The sequence below is a fragment of the Perca fluviatilis genome, chromosome 19 (assembly GCF_010015445.1).
Source record: "Perca fluviatilis chromosome 19, GENO_Pfluv_1.0, whole genome shotgun sequence".
NCBI classification, from domain to species: domain Eukaryota; kingdom Metazoa; phylum Chordata; class Actinopteri; order Perciformes; family Percidae; genus Perca; species Perca fluviatilis.
In genome coordinates this window covers 519,743-543,558 of record NC_053130.1, presented here as the reverse complement: position 1 = coordinate 543,558, position 23,816 = coordinate 519,743, and the positions used below count along the sequence as shown (strand labels likewise).

Below are 23,816 nucleotides of genomic sequence, written 5' to 3'. Positions count from 1 at the left end.
CAGGGGACACACACACACAGAACACACACAGAGACACACACACACAGAGGACACACAGAGAAACACACACACACAGAGACACACACAGGACACACACACACAGAGGACACACACAGAGAAACCACACACAGAGACACACAGGAGAGCACACACAGGGGACACACATGGGGACACACAGGGACACACAGGATACACACACAGGATACACACGGGGATACACACAGATACACACAGGACACACACAGGATACACACACACACAGGACATACACAGGGATACACACAGGATAAACACACACAGAGACACACACAGGATACACACAAGGATACACACACAGGACACACACAGGACACACACACAGGAGACACACACGAGAGACACAGAGACACACACACAGGGGACACACACAGAAACCACACACACACAGGGACACACACACAGGGGAACAGAGACACACACACAGGACACACACAGAGATACAGACAGGATACACACACGGATACAGGACACACACAGAGGATACACACACAGGATACACACAGAGGACACACACAGGGATACACACACACAGGATACACACAGGACACACACAGGATGCACACACACACAGAGAGGGACACAGAGACACACACAACGAGGACACACACACAGAGAAACACACACACGGGGACACACACACAAGGGGAGACCACAGGGACACACACATAGGACACACACAGGGACACACACAGATACACACACACAGGATACACGGATACACAGGATACACACAGGACACACACAGGATACACACACAGGATACACACAGGGACACACGGGATACACACACAGGATACACACAGAGGACACACAGGGGATGCACACACAGGAGGGGACCAGGGACACACACACACAGGGACACACACAGAGAACACACACACAGGGACACACACAGGAGACACACACACACAGGACACACACACAGAGACACACACACACAGGACACACACAGGGGACACACACACACAGGACACACACACAGGAGACACACACACAGGACACACACAGAGACACACACACAGAGCACACACACAGGACACACACAGGACACACACACACAGGGACACACACAGGAGACACACACACAGGACACACAGGAGACACACACAGGCACACATGGCACACAAGACAGGATGCACACACAAGGATACTGGGATACACACAGTAAAGGGCACACACAAGGGATACACACACACACGGACACACACAGGGGATACACACAGGGATACACACACAGGACACACACAGAGCACACACACAGGCACACACAGGAGGACACAGGACACACACATAGGACACACACAGGACACACACAGGATACACACACAGAGATACCAGAGGATACACGATACACACAGGACACACACACACACACACACACACGATACATACGGGATACACACACAGGATACACACAGGATACGGGATACACAGGATACACACAGACACACACAGCACACACACACACAAGATAATACAGGATACACACAGTACACACACACACAGGACACACACAGGATACAGCAGGATACACACACGGGACACACACACAGATACACACACAGAATACACACAGGATACACGGATGCACACACAAGACACACACAGTCACAAGATACACACACACAGGACACACACAGGATCACACACACAAGGACACACACAGGAACACACAGGATACTGTGGGGACACTGAGATACACACAGGATACACACACACAGGGACACACACAGGATACACACACACAGAACACACAAGGATACACACACACAGGACACACAGGATACACACACAGGATACACACAGGACACACACACACAGGGACACACACATATACACAGGACACACAGCCAGGGACACCACACAGAACACACAGATACACACGGGACAGAACTGCACAAGATACACACACACGGATACACACACAGAGACACACAGGGAACACACAGAGGGACAGGATACACACAGAGGACACACAGGATACAGGCACAGGAACACAGGGATACACAAGAGAGAACACAGGGAACACACAGAGACACACACAGAGGACACACACAGGACACCACAGGAACAGGGACACACACAGGACACACACAGGATACACACAGACACACAGACACACACACAAACACACAAGATACACACAGAACACAGGATACACACACAGACACACACAGATACACACACAGATACGAACACACAAGAACACACATAACACACAGATACACACAACACACGTACACACAGAACACACAAGGACACACACAGTACACACAAGCACACACAAGACACACACAGGGACACACCGCACACACAGGACACACACAGGACACACAAGATATACACACACAGGACACACACGGACACACAATACTACACACACAGAGCACACACAGATACACAATAACACACACTGGACACACACATGACCAAGGAGCAGACACACACAGGACACACACACAGGAGGACACACACAGAACACACAGGGACACACACAGAGATACACACATACCACACAGACACACACATAGCAAGAGGACCACACAGGACCACACACAGGAGACACACACAGGACACACACAGAGAGGCACACACAGGACACACAGGACACACACAGACAGGGAACACACAACACACACCACACACACACACACAGACACACACACACACACACACACAACACACCACACACACAGCACAGGCACACAGAGACACACACAGGACACACACAGGGAGAGGCACACACAGACACACACACAGAACACACAGAGGACACAATGCACACAGGACCACACACAGCACAACACACAGGACACACACATAGACACACAGGACACACAGAGACACACATAGACACACACATAGCCAGGGACACACAGAGGACACACATGAGACACACACAGAACACACAGAGACACAATAGACACACACAGACACACACACAGGACAGTGTTTAGGATGTGTGTTCAGCTTCTTGTGTGATTGGTAATGTGTTCAGACTGTGCTTGCTGTGATTGGTCAGGCGTGTGTTCAGACTGTCTTGCTTGATTGGTCAGGACGTGTGTTCGACTGTGCTGTGCTGTGTTAGTCGGACGTGTGTTCGGACTGTGCTGTGTTGTGATTAGTCAGGGCTGTGTTCAGACTGTGCTTGCTGTGATTGGCAGGACGTGTGTTCAGACTGTGCTGTGTTGTGTTATTGTCAGGCGTGTGTTCAGACTGTGCTGTGCTGTGATTGGTCAGGACGTGTGTTCAGACTGTGCTGTGCTGTGATTGGTCAGGACGTGTGTTCAGACTGTGCTGTGCTGTGATTGGTCAGGACGTGTGTTCAGACTGTGCTGTGATTGGTCAGGACGTGTGTTCAGACTGTGCTGTGCTGTGATTGGTCAGGACGTGTGGCAGCAGGCCAGGGAGGGGCAGATCGACCCTCTGACCCTGAAGGAGATGTTGGAGAGCATTAGGAAGAAGGCCGACGTGCCGCTGTCCGTGCGCTCGCTCCACTTCCTGTCTCTGGAGACCGAAGACATGGACGACTTCCTGCAGCTGCACAAGCAGCAGCCAATCAGACGCCAGGTAGGACCGCCTCTCTTCCTTCTCCGTACACGGTAACGAAATGCTTTAAGCTTAACTGACAGACACATGGGTGTAATTTACCACTGCCGTCACCGTGATGTATCCCTTCTAGCCTCTCCCCCTCCCCCTCACTCGCTCTCTGATTGGTCGGTTTCAGACCGTCATCACCTGCATCGGGACCCTGAAGAAGAGCACGGCAGACGACGACGGGGTCAGCTGTCTGGTGATCGGCACGGAGAGCTGCCACGTCTACGTGCTGGACCCAGAGGCCTTCCTGATCCTCTCCAAGGTACACACACACACACACACACACACACACACACACACACACACACACACACACACACACACACACACACACACACACACACACACACTTCCTGATCCTCTCAAAGGTACACACACACACACACACACACACACACACACACACACACACACACACACACACACACACACACACACAGAGGCCTTCCTGATCCTCTCCAAGGTTACACACACACACACACACACACACACACACACACACACAGAGCCTCAAGGTACACACACACACACACACACACACACACACACACACACACACACACACACTCTGATCCTCTCAAGGTACACACACACACACACAGACACACAGATAGAACACACACACACAGCACACACACACAGAGCCCCACACACACACACAAAAAGACACACACACACACACACACACGACACACACACACACACACACACAGATGAGACACATATACACACAGAGACACACACACACACATTACCCACAGAGGCCTTCCTGGTCCTCTCAGTACCACACACAGAGACACACACACACACAGATAGAGACACACACACAGAACACACACAATATACACTACAGTGAATGGTGAGGAGATGTTTGCTGTATGTGACAAAAATGTTGTCAGCCTATAAAGCGCATCACTTAGAGCACCTGTAAGAGATGACATCACTTAGAGCACCTGTAAGAAGATGACATCACTTAGAGCACCGAAGAGATGACATCACTTAGAGCACCTGTAAGAAGATGACATCCTTAGCACCTGTAAGAAGATGACATCACTTAGAGCACCTGTAAGAAGATGACATCACTTAGAGCACCTGTAAGAAGATGTCATCACTTAGCACCTTGTAAGAAGATGACATCACTTAGAGCACCTGTAAGAAGATGTCTCACTTAGAGCACCTGTAAGAAGATGTCATCACTTAGAGCACCTGTAAGAAGATGTCATCACTTAGGGCTCCTGTAAGAAGATGACATCACTTAGAGCACCTGTAAGAAGATGACATCACTTAGGGCACCTGTAAGAAGATGACATCACTTAGACCCCTGTAAGAAGATGTCATCACTTAGAGCACCTGTAAGAAGTGTCATCACTTAGAGCACCTGTAAGAAGATGTCATCACCTAAGGCTCCTGTAAGAAGATGTCATCACTTAGAGCACCTGTAAGAAGATGTCATCACTTGAGCCCTGTAAGAAGATGACATCACTTAGAGCTCCTGTAAGAAGATGACATCCTTAGAGCTCCTGTAAGGAGATGTCATCACTTAGAGCACCTGTAAGGAGATGACATCACTTAGAGCACCTGTAAGAAGATGACATCACTTAGAGCACCTGTAAGAAGATGTCATCACTTGAGCACCTGTAAGAAGATGACATCACTTAGAGCTCCTGTAAGAAGATGTCATCACTTAGAGCCCCTGTAAGAAGATGTCATCACTTAGAGCACCTGTAAGAAGATGTCATCACTTGCGCTCCTGTAGAAGATGACATCACTTAGAGCACCTGTAAGAAGATGACATCACTTAGAACACCTGTAAGAAGATGACATCACTTAGAGCACCTGTAAGAAGATGACATCCTTAGAGCACCTGTAAGAAGATGTCATCACTTAGAGCCCTGTAAGAAGATGTCATCACTTAGGACTCTGTAAGAGATGTCATCACTTAGAGCACCTGTAAGAAGATGACATCACTTAGAGCACCTGTAAGAAGATGACATCACTTAGAGCTCCTGTAAGAAGATGACATCACTTAGAGCTCCTGTAAGAAGATGTCATCACTTAGAGCTCCTGTAAGAAGATGTCATCACTTAGAGCACCTGTAAGAAGATGACATCACTTAGAGCACCTGTAAGAAGATGACATCACTTAGAGCACCTGTAAGAAGATGTCATCACTTAGAGCACCTGTAAGAAGATGACATCACTTAGAGCTCCTGTAAGAAGATGACATCACTTTCGAGTTTTAACCAACTAAATGGTTGGCGATTTAATCCATGAATCAGAGAGGGTTCCTCTAGGTGAAGTAATCAAACTAACCTGTGCATGGTGTCTGTGGTGTCTGTGTGTCGTGGTGTCTGTGGTGTCTGTGGTGTCTGTGTGCTTGTTGTGTCTGTGGTGTCTGTGTGTCTGTGGTTGGTGTCTGTGTGTGTGTGTGTCTTGGTGTCTGTGTGTCTGTGTTTCTGTGTTTCTGTGTGTCTGTGGTGTCTGTGTGTGTCTGTGTCTGTGGTGTCTGTGGTGTCTTGTGTCTGTGTGTCTGTGTGTCTGTGTGTCTGTGTGTCTGTGTGTCTGTGTGTCTGTGGTGTCTGTGGTGTCTGTGTGTCTGTGGTGTCTGTGTGCTGAAGATGTGCCCCCCCACCATGATGGATGTGACGGGGCAGTTCGACGTGGAGTATCGCATCACCGTGGCGACCCGCAACGGCAACATCTACGTCCTGCGCAGGTGAGACGCACACACCTGGCTGAGATACACACACACCTGGCTGAGATACACACACACCTGGCTGAGATACACACACACCTGGCTGAGATACACACACCTGGCTGAGATACACACCCCTGGCTGAGAGAAGGCTGAGACACACACACACATGTGAGATCACACACATGTGTACCACACTGGTAGACAAGGTGACACACACACTTACACACACACCTGGTGGGGTACCACACACTGCTAGATACCACACTCTACCACACATGTGATACCACTGTAGAACACACACTGTTACACCCTTGACACACACTGGTATACACACACCTGGTGAGATACACACACTTGATACACACACTGGTGAGGATACACACACCTGGGATACCACACCTGGCTGAGAAAAGGTGGGAACACACACACTGGCTGAGATACACACACCTGGTGAGATACACACACTGGCTGGGTAGATAGATAGATGGGTAGGTAGGTAGGTAGGTAGGTAGGTGGGTAGGTGGGGGTGGGTAGGTGGGTGGTGGGTGGATAGATAGGTAGGTAGGTAGGTAGGTAGGTGGGTGGATGGGTGGGTGGGTGGGTGGGTAGGTAGGTAGATAGGTAGGTGGGTAGGTAGGTAGGTAGGTAGGTAGGGTAGGTGGATAGGTAGGTAGGTAGGTAGGTAGGTAGGTAGGTAGGTAGGTAGATAGATAGATAGATAGATAGGTAGACAGACAGACAGACAGACAGACAGACCTCAGCCCTGATGCATGTCTGTCTCTTCAGGGAGTCGGACAAACCGAAGTACTGCATCGAGCTGTCGTCTCACCCCGTGGGTCTGGTGAGAGTCGGCAAGAACGTGGTGGTCGGCTGCAGCGACGAGAGCCTTCAGAGCTTCACGCAGAAGGTAATCTGAGCTCACGTTATGAACTCTACACAAGGTAATCTGAGCTCACGTTATGAACTCTACACAAGGTAATCTGAGCTCACGTTATGAACTCTACACAAGGTAATCTGAGCTCACGTTATGAACACTACACAAGGTAATCTGAGCTCACGTTATGAACACTACACAAGGTAATCTGAGCTCACGTTATGAACTCTACACAAGGTAATCTGAGCTCACGTTATGAACTCTACACAAGGTAATCTGAGCTCACGTTACGAACTCTACACAAGGTAATCTGAGCTCACGTTACAAACTCTACACAAGGTAATCTGAGCTCACGTTATAAACACTACACAAGGTAATCTGAGCTCACGTTATGAACACTACACAAGGTAATCTGAGCTCACGTTATAAACTCTACACAAGGTAATCTGAGCTCACGTTATAAACTCTACACAAGGTAATCTGAGCTCAGCGTTATGAACTCTACACAAGGTAATCTGAGCTCCGTTACTAACGCACACAAGGTAATCTGAGCTCCGTTACTACGCTACACAAGGTAATCTGAGCTCCGCGTTATAAACTCTACACAAGGTAATCTGAGCTCACGTTATAAACTCTACACAAGGTAATCTGAGCTCCGTTATGAACTCCTACACAAGGTAATCTGAGCTCACGTTACTACCTACACAAGGTAATCTGAGCTCCGTTACTAACCTACACAAGGTAATCTGAGCTCCGTTACTAGCCTACACAAGGTAATCTGAGCTCGTTACAAACACTACACAAGGTAATCTGAGCTCAGTTACAAACACTACACAAGGTAATCTGAGCTCCGCGTTATAAACTCTACACAAGGTAATCTGAGCTCCGTTACTAACACTACCAGTAATCTAGCTCCGTTGGCTACTACACAAGGTAATCTGACTCGCGTTCAGACCACGTAATCTGGCTCGTTATAACTCTACACAAGGTAATCTGAGCTCCGTTACAAACTCTACACAAGGTAATCTGGCTCCCGTTATAACCTACACAAGGTAATCTGAGCTCCGTTATAAGCTACACAAGGTAATCTGGGCTCCGTTACTAGCAGCTACACAAGGTAATCTAGCTACGTTATAAACTCTACACAAGGTAATCTGAGCTCACGTTATAAACTCTACACAAGGTAATCTGAGCTCCGTTATAAACACTACACAAGGTAATCTGAGCTCCGTTATAAACTCTACACAAGGTAATCTGGGCTCCGCGTTATAAACACTACACAAGGTAATCTGAGCTCCGTTATAAACTCTACACAAGGTAATCTGAGCTCACGTTACTAACACTACACAAGGTAATCTGAGCTCGTTATAACCTACACAAGGTAATCTGAGCTCACGTTACTAACCTACACAAGGTAATCTGAGCTCCGTTACTAACTACTACACAAGGTAATCTGAGCTCCGTTATAAACTCTACACAAGGTTAATCTGAGCTCCGTTACTAACTTACACAAGTAGTGGCTCCGTTACTAACACTACACAAGGTAATCTGAGCTCACGTTACTAACACTACACAAGGTAATCTGAGCTCCCGTTCGAAAACTACACAAGGTAATCTGAGCTCCGTTATGAAAACTACACAAGGTAATCTGAGCTCACGTTATGAACACTACACAAGGTAATCTGAGCTCACGTTATGAACGCACACAAGTAATCTGAGCTCCGCGTTATAAGCGCTACACAAGGTAATCTGAGCTCCGTTATGAAAACTACACAAAGGTAATCTGAGCTCCGCGTTATGAAAACTACACAAGGTAATCTGAGCTCCCGTTATGAAAACTACACAAGGTAATCTGAGCTCACGTTATGAAAACTACACAAGGTACTTTACCTTCTGCCAGGTGTAATGTTAACTACCGTCACGTGCAGCAATGGTTTTGTTGCTGTAGAAATATTTCTATAATCTAGAGGTGTTATTCTCAGTATTAAAATTGTATCCCCTGTATAATGGGACACACAGTCAGTTATCTTACGCTTTGAGTACTTTATAAATCCAGGAATGTCGAGTGTATGTATTACTGTACCATACAATGAAGCCGGAAAGGTGACAAAAACATCAAAAAGTGACTAAAGAACTTAATTTCCAAAACATCTGGAAAAAGTGTAAAAAGATGACCAAAACATATTGAAAAAAGTTTGAATTTTTACACAGAAGCGAAGCTGCCGGCCCGACGGGGGCGCAACCCAAGGGTTAACCCTTCAAAAATGAACAATAACCACTTTTATATAATGAATAGTGTGATACATTAGGAACATACATTGGGATTCTCAACAGAGGTCAAAATTAGCACCACCTACCAGCCAAATGCTGGTAAAATAAACAAGTGGCTGGTACATTTGCTTGGCTCTCCAGCCAAAAATACAATGGCAATCTATTGAGTGGCTGGTAAAATGTGAACATTCACTAGCCATTTTAGCTAGTAGACAAAGTTAATTTTGAACCCTCATTCTAACCATTTTACTAATAGAGGTGTTGAAATTAATCAAATAATCGATACGCCAACCAATGCAGCAGCTTGCGGGACACACACAGAGATACACACGGAGATACACACAGATACACACAGAGACACACACACAGACACACACACACACAGAGATACATACACGGAGATACACAGAGATACACACACAGAGATACACACGGAGATACACACAGATACACACAGAGACACACACAGACACACACACACACAGAGATACATACACGGAGATACACACAGAGATACACACACACACAGAGACACACACAGAGATACATACACGGAGATACACACACAGAGACACACACACAGAGATACACACACACAGAGATACACACAGAGATACACACAGAGATACACACACACAGAGACACACACAGAGACACACAGAGATACACACACACAGAGACACACACAGAGATACACACACACAGAGACACACACAGAGACACACACAGAGATACACGAGAGACACACAGAGATACACACAGATACACACAGAGACACACACAGAGATACACACACACAGAGACACACACAGAGATACACACACACACAGAGACACACACAGAGATACACACACAGAGATACACACAGAGACACACACACACACAGAGACACACACATAGATACACACAGAGAGACACACAGAGACACACACAGAGAGACACACACACAGAGACACACAGAGATACACACACAGAGATACACACACGGAGACAGACACACACAGAGACACACACAGAGAACACACAGAGAGATACACACAAGAGACACACACACAGAGACACACACAAGAGAACACACAGAGATACACACAGAGAACACACACAGAGATACACACAGACACACACACAGAGACACATACACAGAGATACACACAGAGAGACACACAAGACACACACAAGACACACACAAGAGACACACACAAAGACACACACAGACACACACAGACACACACACAAACACACACACAGAGATACACACAGACACACAAGACACACACACAGAGACACACACAAGATACACACACAGAAACACACACAGAGATACACACACAGACACACACACAGAGATACACACACAGAGATACACAGATACACACACACAGAGACACACACAGAGATACACACACAGAGAACACACACAGAGATACACACAAACACACACAAACACACAAGACACACACACACAGAGACACACCACAAATACACACAAGAGAACACACATAGACAACACACACAGAGAGAGACACACACAGAGACACACACACAGAGACACACACAGAGACACACAAGATACACACACACAAGACACACACGAGACACACACATAGACACACACAACACACACAAGAAACACACACAGAGACACACACACACAGAGACACACACAAGACACACACAAGACACACACAACAAGACACACACAAGACACACACACACACAGAGACACACACAGAGAAAGACCACACACAGAGACACACAGACACACACACAGAGACACAGCACACAACACACACACAGAGACACATAGAGACACACACAGAGACACACACAAACATTACCAACATAGAGACACACACATAGACACACACAGAGACACACACAGAGAGACACACATAGACACACACAGACACACACACAGAGACACACACATAGACACACACAGACACACACACAGAGACAGTGTTGGTCAGGATGTGTCAGACTTGTGTGTGATACAGACGTGGAGACTGTGTGTGCTGATTGGTCAGGACGTGTGTTCAGACTGGTGGCTGTGATTGTGTGTGTACTTTGGAAGGGGAGGTGTGGATTGGTCAGGACGTGTGTTCAGACTGTGCTGTGCTGTGATTGGTCAGGACGTGTGTTCAGACTGTGCTGTGCTGTGATTGGTCAGGACGTGTGTTCAGACTGTGCTGTGCTGTGATTGGTCAGGACGTGTGTTCAGACTGTGCTGTGCTGTGATTGGTCAGGACGTGTGTTCAGACTGTGCTGTGCTGTGATTGGTCAGGACGTGTGTTCAGACTGTGCTGTGCTGTGATTGGTCAGGACGTGTGTTCAGACTGTGTGGATTGAATGTGTTCGGGACTGTGCTGTGCTGTGATTGGTCAGGACGCTGTGGCAGCAGGCCAGGGAGGGGCAGATCGTAACCCTCTGACCCTGAAGGAGATGTTGAGAGCATTAGGAAGAAGGCCGACGCGGCTGTCCCAGCGGCTGCCGCTCCACTTCCTGTCTCTGGAGACCGAAGATAGGACGATCCCTGCAGCTGCACAAGCAGCAGCCAATCAGACGCCAGGTAGGACCGCCTCTCTTCCTTCTCCGTACACCGTAACGAGAAATGCTTTAAGCTTAACGACAGACACATGGGTGTAATTTACCACTGCGCCACCGTGATGTATCCCTTCTAGCCTCCCTCCCCTCACTCGGCTCTCTGATTGGTCGGGTTTCAGACCACCATACCTGCATCGGGACCCTGAAGAAGAGCACGCAGACTACCGGGGTCAGCTGTCTGGTGATGGGCACGGAGAGCTGCCACGCTCCGCTGGACCCGAGGGCTTCCTGATCCTCTCCAAGGTCACACACACACACACACACACACACACACACACACACACACACACACACACACACACACACACACACACACACACAGAGGCCTTCCTGATCCTCTCCAAGGTACACACACACACACACACACACACACAAAAATAGAGACACACACACACACACACACACACACACACACACACACACAAGCCTTCCTGATCTCTCCAATACACACACACACACACACACACACACACACACGCCTTCCTGATCTAGCACACACACACACACACACACACACACACACACACACACACACACACACACAACCTTCCTGATCCTCTCCAAGGTACACACACACACACACACACAGACACACAGATAGAGACACACACACACAGACACACACACACAGACACACACACACACACACACACACACACAGAAACAACACACACACACACACACACAGAGACACACACACACACACACACACAGATAGAGACACATATACACACAGAGACACACACACACACAGACACACACAGAGGCCTTCCTGGTCCTCTCCAAGGTACACACACAGAGACACACACACACAGATAGAGACACACACACAGAGACACACACACATATACACACACACACACACACACACACTAGCAGATAGTGAGGAGATGTTTGCTGTATGTGACAAAAAATGTTGTAGCCTATAAAACGCATGACATCACTTAGAGCACCTGTAAGAAGATGACATCACTTAGAGCACCTGTAAGAAGATGACATCACTTAGAGCACCTGTAAGAAGATGACATCACTTAGAGCACCTGTAAGAAGATGACATCACTTAGAGCACCTGTAAGAAGATGACATCACTTAGAGCACCTGTAAGAAGATGACATCACTTAGAGCACCTGTAAGAAGATGTCATCACTTAGAGCACCTGTAAGAAGATGACATCACTTAGAGCACCTGTAAGAAGATGTCATCACTTAGAGCACCTGTAAGAAGATGTCATCACTTAGAGCACCTGTAAGAAGATGTCATCACTTAGAGCTCCTGTAAGAAGATGACATCACTTAGAGCACCTGTAAGAAGATGACATCACTTAGAGCACCTGTAAGAAGATGACATCACTTAGAGCACCTGTAAGAAGATGTCATCACTTAGAGCACCTGTAAGAAGATGTCATCACTTAGAGTAACCTGTAAGAGATGTCATCACTAAGAGCTCCTGTAAGAAGATGTCATCACTTAGAGCACCTGTAAGAACATGTCATCACTTAGAGCACCTGTGTAAGAAGAGACATCACTTAGAGCTCCTGTAAGAATGACATCACTTAGAGTCCTGTAAGAAGATGTCATCACTTAGCGCACCTGTAAGAAGATGACATCACTTAGAGCACCTGGTAAGAAGATGACATCACTTAGAGCACCTGTAAGAAGATGTCATCACTTAGAGCACCTTGAAGATGACACCACTTAGAGCTCCTGTAAGAAGATGTCAATCGAGAGCACCTGTAAGAAGATGTCATCACTTAGAGCACCTGTAAGAAGATGTCATCACTTAGAGCCCTGGAAGATGACATCACTTAGAGCACCTGTAAGAAGATGACATCACTTGGAACACCTGTAAGAAGGACATCACTTAGAGCACCTGTAAGAAGATGACATCACTTAGAGCACCTGTAAGAAGATGTCATCACTTAGAGCACCTGTAAGAAGATGTCATCACTTAGAGCTCCTGTAAGAAGATGTCATCACTTAGAGCACCTGTAAGAAGATGTCATCACTTAGAGCACCTGTAAGAAGATGACATCACTTAGAGCTCCTGTAAGAAGATGACATCACTTAGAGCTCCTGTAAGAAGATGTCATCACTTAGAGCTCCTGTAAGAAGATGTCATCACTTAGAGCACCTGTAAGAAGATGACATCACTTAGAGCACCTGTAAGAAGATGACATCACTTAGAGCACCTGTAAGAAGATGTCATCACTTAGAGCACCTGTAAGAAGATGACATCACTTAGAGCTCCTGTAAGAAGATGACATCACTCGAGTTTTTAACCAACTAAATAGTTGGCGATTTAATCCATGAATCCAGAGAAGGTTCCTCAGGTGAAGTAATCAAACTAACCTGTGCATGGTGTCTGTGGTGTCTGTGTGTCTGTGGTGTCTGTGGTGTCTGTGGTGTCTGTGTGTCTGTGGTGTCTGTGTGTCTGTGGTGTCTGTGTGTCTGTGGTGTCTGTGGTGTCTGTGTGTCTGTGGTGTCTGTGTGTCTGTGGTGTCTGTGTGTCTGTGTGTCTGTGGTGTCTGTGGTGTCTGTGGTGTCTGTGTGTCTGTGTGTCTGTGGTGTCTGTGGTGTCTGTGTGTCTGTGGTGTCTGTGTGTCTGTGTGTCTGTGGTGTCTGTGGTGTCTGTGTGTCTGTGGTGTCTGTGTGCTGAAGATGTCGCTGCCCGCCCCCCCCACCATGATGGATGTGACGGGGCAGTTCGACGTGGAGTATCGCATCACCGTGGCGACCCGCAACGGCAACATCTACGTCCTGCGCAGGTGAGACGCACACACCTGGCTGAGATACACACACACCTGGCTGAGATACACACACACCTGGCTGAGATACACACACCTGGCTGAGATACACACACACCTGGCTGAGAGAAGGCTGAGACACACACACCTGGCTGAGATACACACACCTGGCTGAGATACACACACCTGGCTGAGACAAGGCTGAGACACACACACCTGGCTGAGATACACACACACCTGGCTGAGGTACACACACACCTGGCTGAGATACACACACCTGGCTGAGATACACACACCTGGCTGAGATACACACACCTGGCTGAGATACACACACCTGGCTGAGATACACACACCTGGCTGAGATAAGGCTGAGATACACACACACCTGGCTGAGATACACACACCTGGCTGAGATACACACACCTGGCTGAGACACACACACACCCGGCTGAGATACACACACCTGACTGAGAAAGGCTGAGATACACACACACCTGGCTGAGATACACACACCTGGCTGAGATACACACACCTGGCTGGGTAGATAGATAGATAGGTAGGTAGGTAGGTAGGTAGGTAGGTAGGTAGGTAGGTAGGTAGGTAGGTAGGTAGGTAGATAGATAGGTAGGTAGGTAGATAGGTAGGTAGATAGGTGGGTGGGTGGGTGGGTAGGTAGGTAGATAGGTAGGTGGGTAGGTGGGAGGTAGGTAGGTAGAGGTAGGTAGTGGTAGGTAGGGGGGTGGTGGTGGTAGGGTAGGTAGGTAGGTAGGTAGATAGATAGATAGATAGATAGGTAGACAGACAGACAGACAGACAGACAGACAGACCTCAGCCCTGATGCATGTCTGTCTCTTCAGGGAGTCGGACAAACCGGTACGCACTGTACGAGCTGTCGTCTCACCCCGTGGGTCTGGTGAGAGTCGGCAAGAACGTGTGGTCGGGCTGCAGCGTAACGAGAGCTCTGCAGAGCTTCACGCAGAAGGTAATCTGAGCTCACGTTATGAACTCTACAAAAGGTAATCTGGTTCCCACGCTATGAACTCTGGACAAGGTAATCTGAGCTCACGTTATGAACTCTACACAAGGTAATCTTGTGTCGCCGCGTATACACAACACAAGGAACATGCCTGAATTAAAACTATAAAAGGTAATCTGAGCTCACGTTATAAACTCTACAGAAGGTAATCTGAGCCATAGTGAACTCTACACAAGGTAATCTGGCCAAGTTACAGTTAATCGTAATTCTACGCTACAAAACTGAGCTTTTTAATACATACTACACAAGGTAATCTGAGCTCACGTTACGAACACTACACAAGGTAATCTGAGCTCACGTTACTAACACTACACAAGGTAATCTGAGCTCACGTTATAAACTCTACACAAGGTAATCTGAGCTCACGTTATAAACTCTACACAAGGTAATCTGAGCTCACGTTATAAACACTACACAAGGTAATCTGAGCTCACGTTATAAACGCTACACAAGGTAATCTGAGCTCACGTTACTAACACTACACAAGGTAATCTGAGCTCACGTTATAAACTCTACACAAGGTAATCTGAGCTCACGTTATAAACTCTACACAAGGTAATCTGAGCTCACGTTATAAACACTACACAAGGTAATCTGAGCTCACGTTATAAACTCTACACAAGGTAATCTGAGCTCACGTTATAAACACTACACAAGGTAATCTGAGCTCACGTTATAAACTCTACACAAGGTAATCTGAGCTCACGTTATTAACACTACACAAGGTAATCTGAGCTCACGTTATAAACACTACACAAGGTAATCTGAGCTCACGTTACTAACACTACACAAGGTAATCTGAGCTCACGTTACTAACACTACACAAGGTAATCTGAGCTACGTTATAAACTCTACACAAGGTAATCTGAGCTCACGTTACTAACACTACACAAGGTAATCGCTCACGTTACTAACACTACACAAGGTAATCTGAGCTCACGTTACTAACACTACACAAGGTAATCTGAGCTCACGTTATGAAAACTACACAAGGTAATCTGAGCTCACGTTATGAAAACTACACAAGGTAATCTGAGCTCACGTTATGAACACTACACAAGGTAATCTGAGCTCACGTTATGAACACTACACAAGGTAATCTGAGCTCACGTTATAAACGCTACACAAGGTAATCTGAGCTCACGTTATGAAAACTACACAAGGTAATCTGAGCTCACGTTATGAAAACTACACAAGGTAATCTGAGCTCACGTTATGAAAACTACACAAGGTAATCTGAGCTCACGTTATGAAAACTACACAAGGTACTTTACCTTCTGCCAGGTGTAATGTTAACTACCGTCACGTGCAGCAATGGTTTTGTTGCTGTAGAAATATTTCTATAATCTAGAGGTGTTATTCTCAGTATTAAAATTGTATCCCCTGTATAATGGGACACACAGTCAGTTATCTTACGCTTTGAGTACTTTATAAATCCAGGAATGTGAGTGTATGTATTACTGTACCATACAATGAAGCGGAAAGGGGCGACAAAAACATCCAAAAAAGTGACTAAAACTTAATTTCCAAAACATCTGGAAAAAAGTGTAAAAAAAGATGACCAAAACATTGAAAAAAAGTTTGAATTTTTACACAGAAAAGCGAAGCTGCCCGGCCGACGGGACGACAACACAAGGGTTAACCCTTCCAAAAAATGAACAATAACCACTTTTATATAATGAATAGTGTGATACATTAGGAACATACATTGGGATTCTCAACAGAGGTCAAAATTAGCACCACCTACCAGCCAAATGCTGGTAAAATAAGCAAGTGGCTGGTACATTTGCTTCGCTCTCCAGCCAAAAAATACAATGGCAATCTATTGAGTGGCTGGTAAAATGTGAACATTCACTAGCCATTTAGCTAGTAGACAAAGTTAATTTTGAACCCTCATTCTAACCATTTACTAATAGAGGTGTTGAAATTAATCAAATAATCGATGCATGGAATCGTGGACATGGACGATGCTGCATCGATAATCGTCCGGCTCATAATCTATTATTTCTGTTTATAATGTAATGTAGGCCTAACAACATTTCTGTTTACATATTCTGGTATGTTAACACATTCAGGAAGAGCCATGTGCTCAGTGCTGTATAGTTTTAATATCCAGTTTATTTAGTATCAGAGCCCTGCAGAATGTTTGGTTTTTGAAGATTGAAAAGCTATGAATTAAATATCCTACATGGCTTTATAGAAACATGGATTAAACATCCTACATGGCTTTAATAGAAACATGGATTAAACATCCTACATGACTTTAATAGAAACATGGATTAAACATCCTACATGACTTTATAGAAACATTGATTAAACATCCTACATGACTTTATAGAAACATTGATTAAATATCCTACATGGCTTTATAGAAACATGGATTAAACATCCTACATGACTTTATAGAAACATTGATTAAATATCCTACATGGCTTTATAGAAACATGGATTAAACATCCTACATGGCTTTAATAGAAACATGGATTAAACATCCTACATGGCTTTATAGAAACATTGATTAAACATCCTACATGGCTTTATAGAAACATGGATTAAATATCCTACATGGCTTTAATAGAAACATGGATTAAATATCCTACATGGCTTTAATAGAAACATGGATTAAACATCCTACATGGCTTTAATAGAAACATGGATTAAATATCCTACATGGCTTTATAGAAACATGGATTAAACATCCTACATGGCTTTATAGAAACATTGATTAAATATCCTACATGGCTTTAATAGAAACATGGATTAAATATCCTACATGGCTTTAATAGAAACATGGATTAAACATCCTACATGGCTTTAATAGAAACATGGATTAAATATCCTACATGGCTTTATAGAAACATGGATTAAACATCCTACATGGCTTTAATAGAAACATGGATTAAACATCCTACATGGCTTTATAGAAACATGGATTAAACATCCTACATGGCTTTATAGAAACATGGATTAAATATCCTCCATGGCTTTATAGAAACATGGATTAAACATCCTACATGGCTTTAATAGAAACATGGATTAAACATCCTACATGGCTTTAATAGAAACATGGATTAAATATCCTACATGGCTTTATAGAAACATGGATTAAATATCCTCCATGGCTTTATAGAAACATGGATTAAACATCCTACATGGCTTTATAGAAACATTGATTAAATATCCTACATGGCTTTAATAGAAACATGGATTAAATATCCTACATGGCTTTATAGAAACATGGATTAAATATCCTCCATGGCTTTATAGAAACATGGATTAAACATCCTACATGGCTTTATAGAAACATTGATTAAATATCCTACATGGCTTTAATAGAAACATGGATTAAATATCCTACATGGCTTTAATAGAAACATGGATTAAACATCCTACATGGCTTTATAGAAACATTGATTAAATATCCTACATGGCTTTAATAGAAACATGGATTAAATATCCTACATGGCTTTAATAGAAACATGGATTAAATATCCTACATGGCTTTAATAGAAACATGGATTAAATATCCTACATGGCTTTAATAGAAACATGGATTAAATATCCTACATGGCTTTAATAGAAACATGGATTATATATCCTACATGGCTTTATAGAAACATGGATTAAATATCCTACATGGCTTTAATAGAAACATGGATTAAATATCCTACATGGCTTTATAGAAACATGGATTAAATATCCTACATGGCTTTATAGAAACATGGATTAAATATCCTACATGGCTTTAATAGAGACATGGATTATATATCCTACATGGCTTTATAGAAACATGGATTAAATATCCTACATGGCTTTAATAGAGACATGGATTATATATCCTACATGGCTTTAATAGAAACATGGATTATATATCCTACATGGCTTTAATAGAAACATGGATTAAACATCCTACATGGCTTTATAGAAACATGGATTAAATATCCTACATGGCTTTAATAGAAACATGGATTAAATATCCTACATGGCTTTAATAGAAACATGGATTAAATATCCTACATGGCTTTAATAGAAACATGGATTAAATATCCTACATGGCTTTAATAGAAACATGGATTATATATCCTACATGGCTTTAATAGAAACATGGATTAAATATCCTACATGGCTTTAATAGAAACATTGATTAAATATCCTACATGGCTTTATAGAAACATGGATTAAATATCCTCCATGGCTTTATAGAAACATGGATTAAATATCCTACATGGCTTTAATAGAAACATGGATTAAATATCCTACATGGCTTTAATAGAAACATGGATTAAATATCCTACATGGCTTTATAGAAACATGGATTAAATATCCTACATGGCTTTAATAGAAACATGGATTAAATATCCTACATGGCTTTAATAGAAACATGGATTATATATCCTACATGGCTTTAATAGAAACATGGATTAAATATCCTACATGGCTTTAATAGAAACATGGATTAAATATCCTACATGGCTTTAATAGAAACATGGATTAAATATCCTACATGGGTTTAATAGAAACATGGGTAATACATATCTGTAGGCTTTAATAGAAACATGGATTATATATCCTACATGGCTTTATATAGAAACATGGATTATATATCCTACATGGCTTTAATAGAAACATGGATTAAATATCCTACATGGCTTTAATAGAAACATGGATTAAACATCCTACATGGCTTTAATAGAAACATGGATTATATATCCTACATGGCTTTAATAGAAACATGGATTAAATATCCTACGTGGCTTTAATAGAAACATGGATTATATATCCTACATGGCTTTAATAGAAACATGGATTATATATCCTACATGGCTTTAATAGAAACATGGATTATATATCCTACATGGCTTTAATAGAAACATGGATTAAATATCCTACATGGCTTTAATAGAAACATGGATTATATATCCTACATGGCTTTAATAGAAACATGGATTATATATCCTACATGGCTTTAATAGAAACATGGATTAAATATCCTACATGACTTTAATAGAAACATGGATTAAATATCCTACGTGGCTTTAATAGAAACATGGATTATATATCCTACATGGCTTTAATAGAAACATGGATTATATATCCTACATGGCTTTAATAGAAACATGGATTAAATATCCTACATGGCTTTAATAGAAACATGGATTAAATATCCTACATGGCTTTAATAGAAACATGGATTATATATCCTACATGACTTTAATAGAAACATGGATTATATATCCTACATGACTTTAATAGAAACATGGATTATATATCCTACATGACTTTAATAGAAACATGGATTAAATATCCTACGTGGCTTTAATAGAAACATGGATTATATATCCTACATGGCTTTAATAGAAACATGGATTATATATCCTACATGGCTTTAATAGAAACATGGATTAAATATCCTACATGGCTTTAATAGAAACATGGATTATATATCCTACATGGCTTTAATAGAAACATGGATTATATATCCTACATGGCTTTATAGAAACATTGATTAAATATCCTACATGGCTTTAATAGAAACATGGATTAAATATCCTACGTGGCTTTAATAGAAACATGGATTAAATATCCTACATGGCTTTAATAGAAACATGGATTATATATCCTACATGGCTTTAATAGAAACATGGATTAAACATCCTACATGGCTTTAATAGAAACATGGATTATATATCCTACATGGCTTTAATAGAAACATGGATTAAACATCCTACATGGCTTTAATAGAAACATGGATTAAATATCCTACATGGCTTTAATAGAAACATGGATTATATATCCTACATGGCTTTAATAGAAACATGGATTAAACATCCTACATGGCTTTAATAGAAACATGGATTATATATCCTACATGGCTTTAATAGAAACATGGATTAAACATCCTACATGGCTTTAATAGAAACATGGATTAAACATCCTACATGGCTTTAATAGAAACATGGATTAAATATCCTACATGGCTTTAATAGAAACATGGATTATATATCCTACATGGCTTTAATAGAAACATGGATTAAATATCCTACATGGCTTTAATGGAAACATGGATTATATATCCTACATGGCTTTAATAACACCTCTGTTTACTACCCTCGGTGTGTTCAGGGGAAGAAGCTGTGGAAGGCCGTCCTGCCGGCTCCCATCACCACCATGGCGTCCATGGACCTGCCGACGCGCGGCTTCCAGGCGGTCCTGCTGGGCCTCGCCAACTGCGAGGTCCAGCTGTACCGCGACAAGAACCTGCTGAGCACCATCAAGACGCCCGACGTGGTCACCAGCATCTGCTTCGGGCGCTACGGGCGCGAGGACGGCACGCTCGTCATGACCACGAGGAAAGGCGGCCTGATGGTGAAGATCCTGAAGAGGACCGCCACGTTCGAGGACCGGGACAGCGCGCCGGGGCCGCCGCTGGCCCAGAGCGTGCGCCTCAACGTGCCCAAGAAGACCAAGCTGTACGTGGACCAGACGCTGAGGGAGCGCGAGAACGCCGTCGCCATGCACGGCGCCTTCCAGATGGACTTGAGCCGCTTGCGTCTCGCCGCCGCCAAAGCCTACGTGAAAGCGCTGGAGTCCAGCCTCGCGCCGATGTCGGCCAGCCTCACCGAGCCGCTGAAGATGAACGCCGTGGTGCAGGGCCTGGGCCCGTCCTTCAAGCTGACGCTGAACGTGCAGAACACGGCGGCGTGCCGGCCCGTGATGAACCTGGCGGTCAGCTTCCTGTACGACGAGAGCCTGTACCGCATGAGGAGCCCGTACATGAGGATCCCGCTGCTGGTGCCCGGACTCATCTACCCCGTGGAGACCTTCGTGGAGTGCACCAGCGACAAGGGCGTCTCTGACATCATCAAGGTGTTCGTTCTGCACGAGGGGAAGAGCTCGCCGCTGCTGACCGCGCACATCAACATGCCCGTCAGCGAGGGGCTCACGCTCAACTGATCGTGCTTCACAAACTGACAGAAAACTTACAGAAAACTTACAGAAAACTCAGAGAAAACTGACTAAAAACTGACAGAAAACTGACTAAAAACTCACAGAAAACTGACCAAAAACTGTCTACAAACTGACAGAAAACTGACTAAAAACTCAAAGAAAACTGACCAAAAACTGACAGAAAACTGACTAAAAACTCACAGAAAATTGACCAAAAACTGACTAAAAACTGACCAAAAACTGACAGAAAACGGACTAAAAACTGACTGAGAACATCAACCCGCCATGTGGCGGCCAGCGCTCTTAGATTTACTCGCCAAACAGAAAATCCACCCCCATTTGGCGCCTGGCGAGTGTTAATTTGGGACCTGGGCCTCCATGTGTTAAAGTTAATGTCCTGTGCTGTTTGGACGCAAGTTAAGTCAAAATGAAATAAATACATGAGGCAATAAATATCTATGAATAAATGTAAAGATAGTTAAATAAACAACCTATTTATTTAATTTAGGAATAAATGTCCCTCCCTTCTTGTCATGTTCGAAGAAAAAACAACAGATGGACATTGTGCGTAAATGTTTAAATCTCAAATGTAATCAAATCTTAACCTTAAAACTCTCAACCCAGCTGGTGGATCAGGAGAATGATGACCCCTCTAACACTGACCTAGTGGAACAGCCCCACCTGCTGGACAGCTGACAGTTAAACTAAACACACTAATACAACCTTTTCTGATTAAATGAGCCGCAGACACATCCGATGTTAAGCGTGAGTTAAATCGCCAGCCACTCTGTTGTACGTAGTTACACACTACGTATTGTGTGGATTTAAGTTTGTTGTTTATGTGTGAAACAGTTTGTGTTTGTGTGTTTCTGCGTGGAGTTAAACTCCAGATTTATCAACATATTTAAAGCTCTCAGGGTTCATAATGTTTGTATAGAAATAGAAATGCGACATATGTTTTAAATACTCTGCGTTTTTTAAAATGTAGTTTTGTGTAAAGTAAAATA

The 23,816-nt window shown here is 44.0% G+C and overlaps 1 protein-coding gene across 1 annotated transcript in view; it reads left to right on the top strand.

The window, feature by feature from the left end:
- Positions 1-22,864, top strand: part of bbs1 (Bardet-Biedl syndrome 1) — a 29,565-nt gene extending 6,701 nt beyond the window's left edge. Inside the window, exons 3-7 of the mRNA XM_039784023.1 lie at positions 3,427-3,609; positions 3,767-3,898; positions 6,254-6,351; positions 7,120-7,240; positions 21,985-22,864. Of these exons, the coding sequence (XP_039639957.1) occupies positions 3,427-3,609; positions 3,767-3,898; positions 6,254-6,351; positions 7,120-7,240; positions 21,985-22,815 (1,365 nt within the window). The 3' untranslated portion in view covers positions 22,816-22,864. The remainder of the gene's footprint in view (positions 1-3,426; positions 3,610-3,766; positions 3,899-6,253; positions 6,352-7,119; positions 7,241-21,984) is intronic.
- Positions 22,865-23,816: the final 952 nt, after the last annotated feature.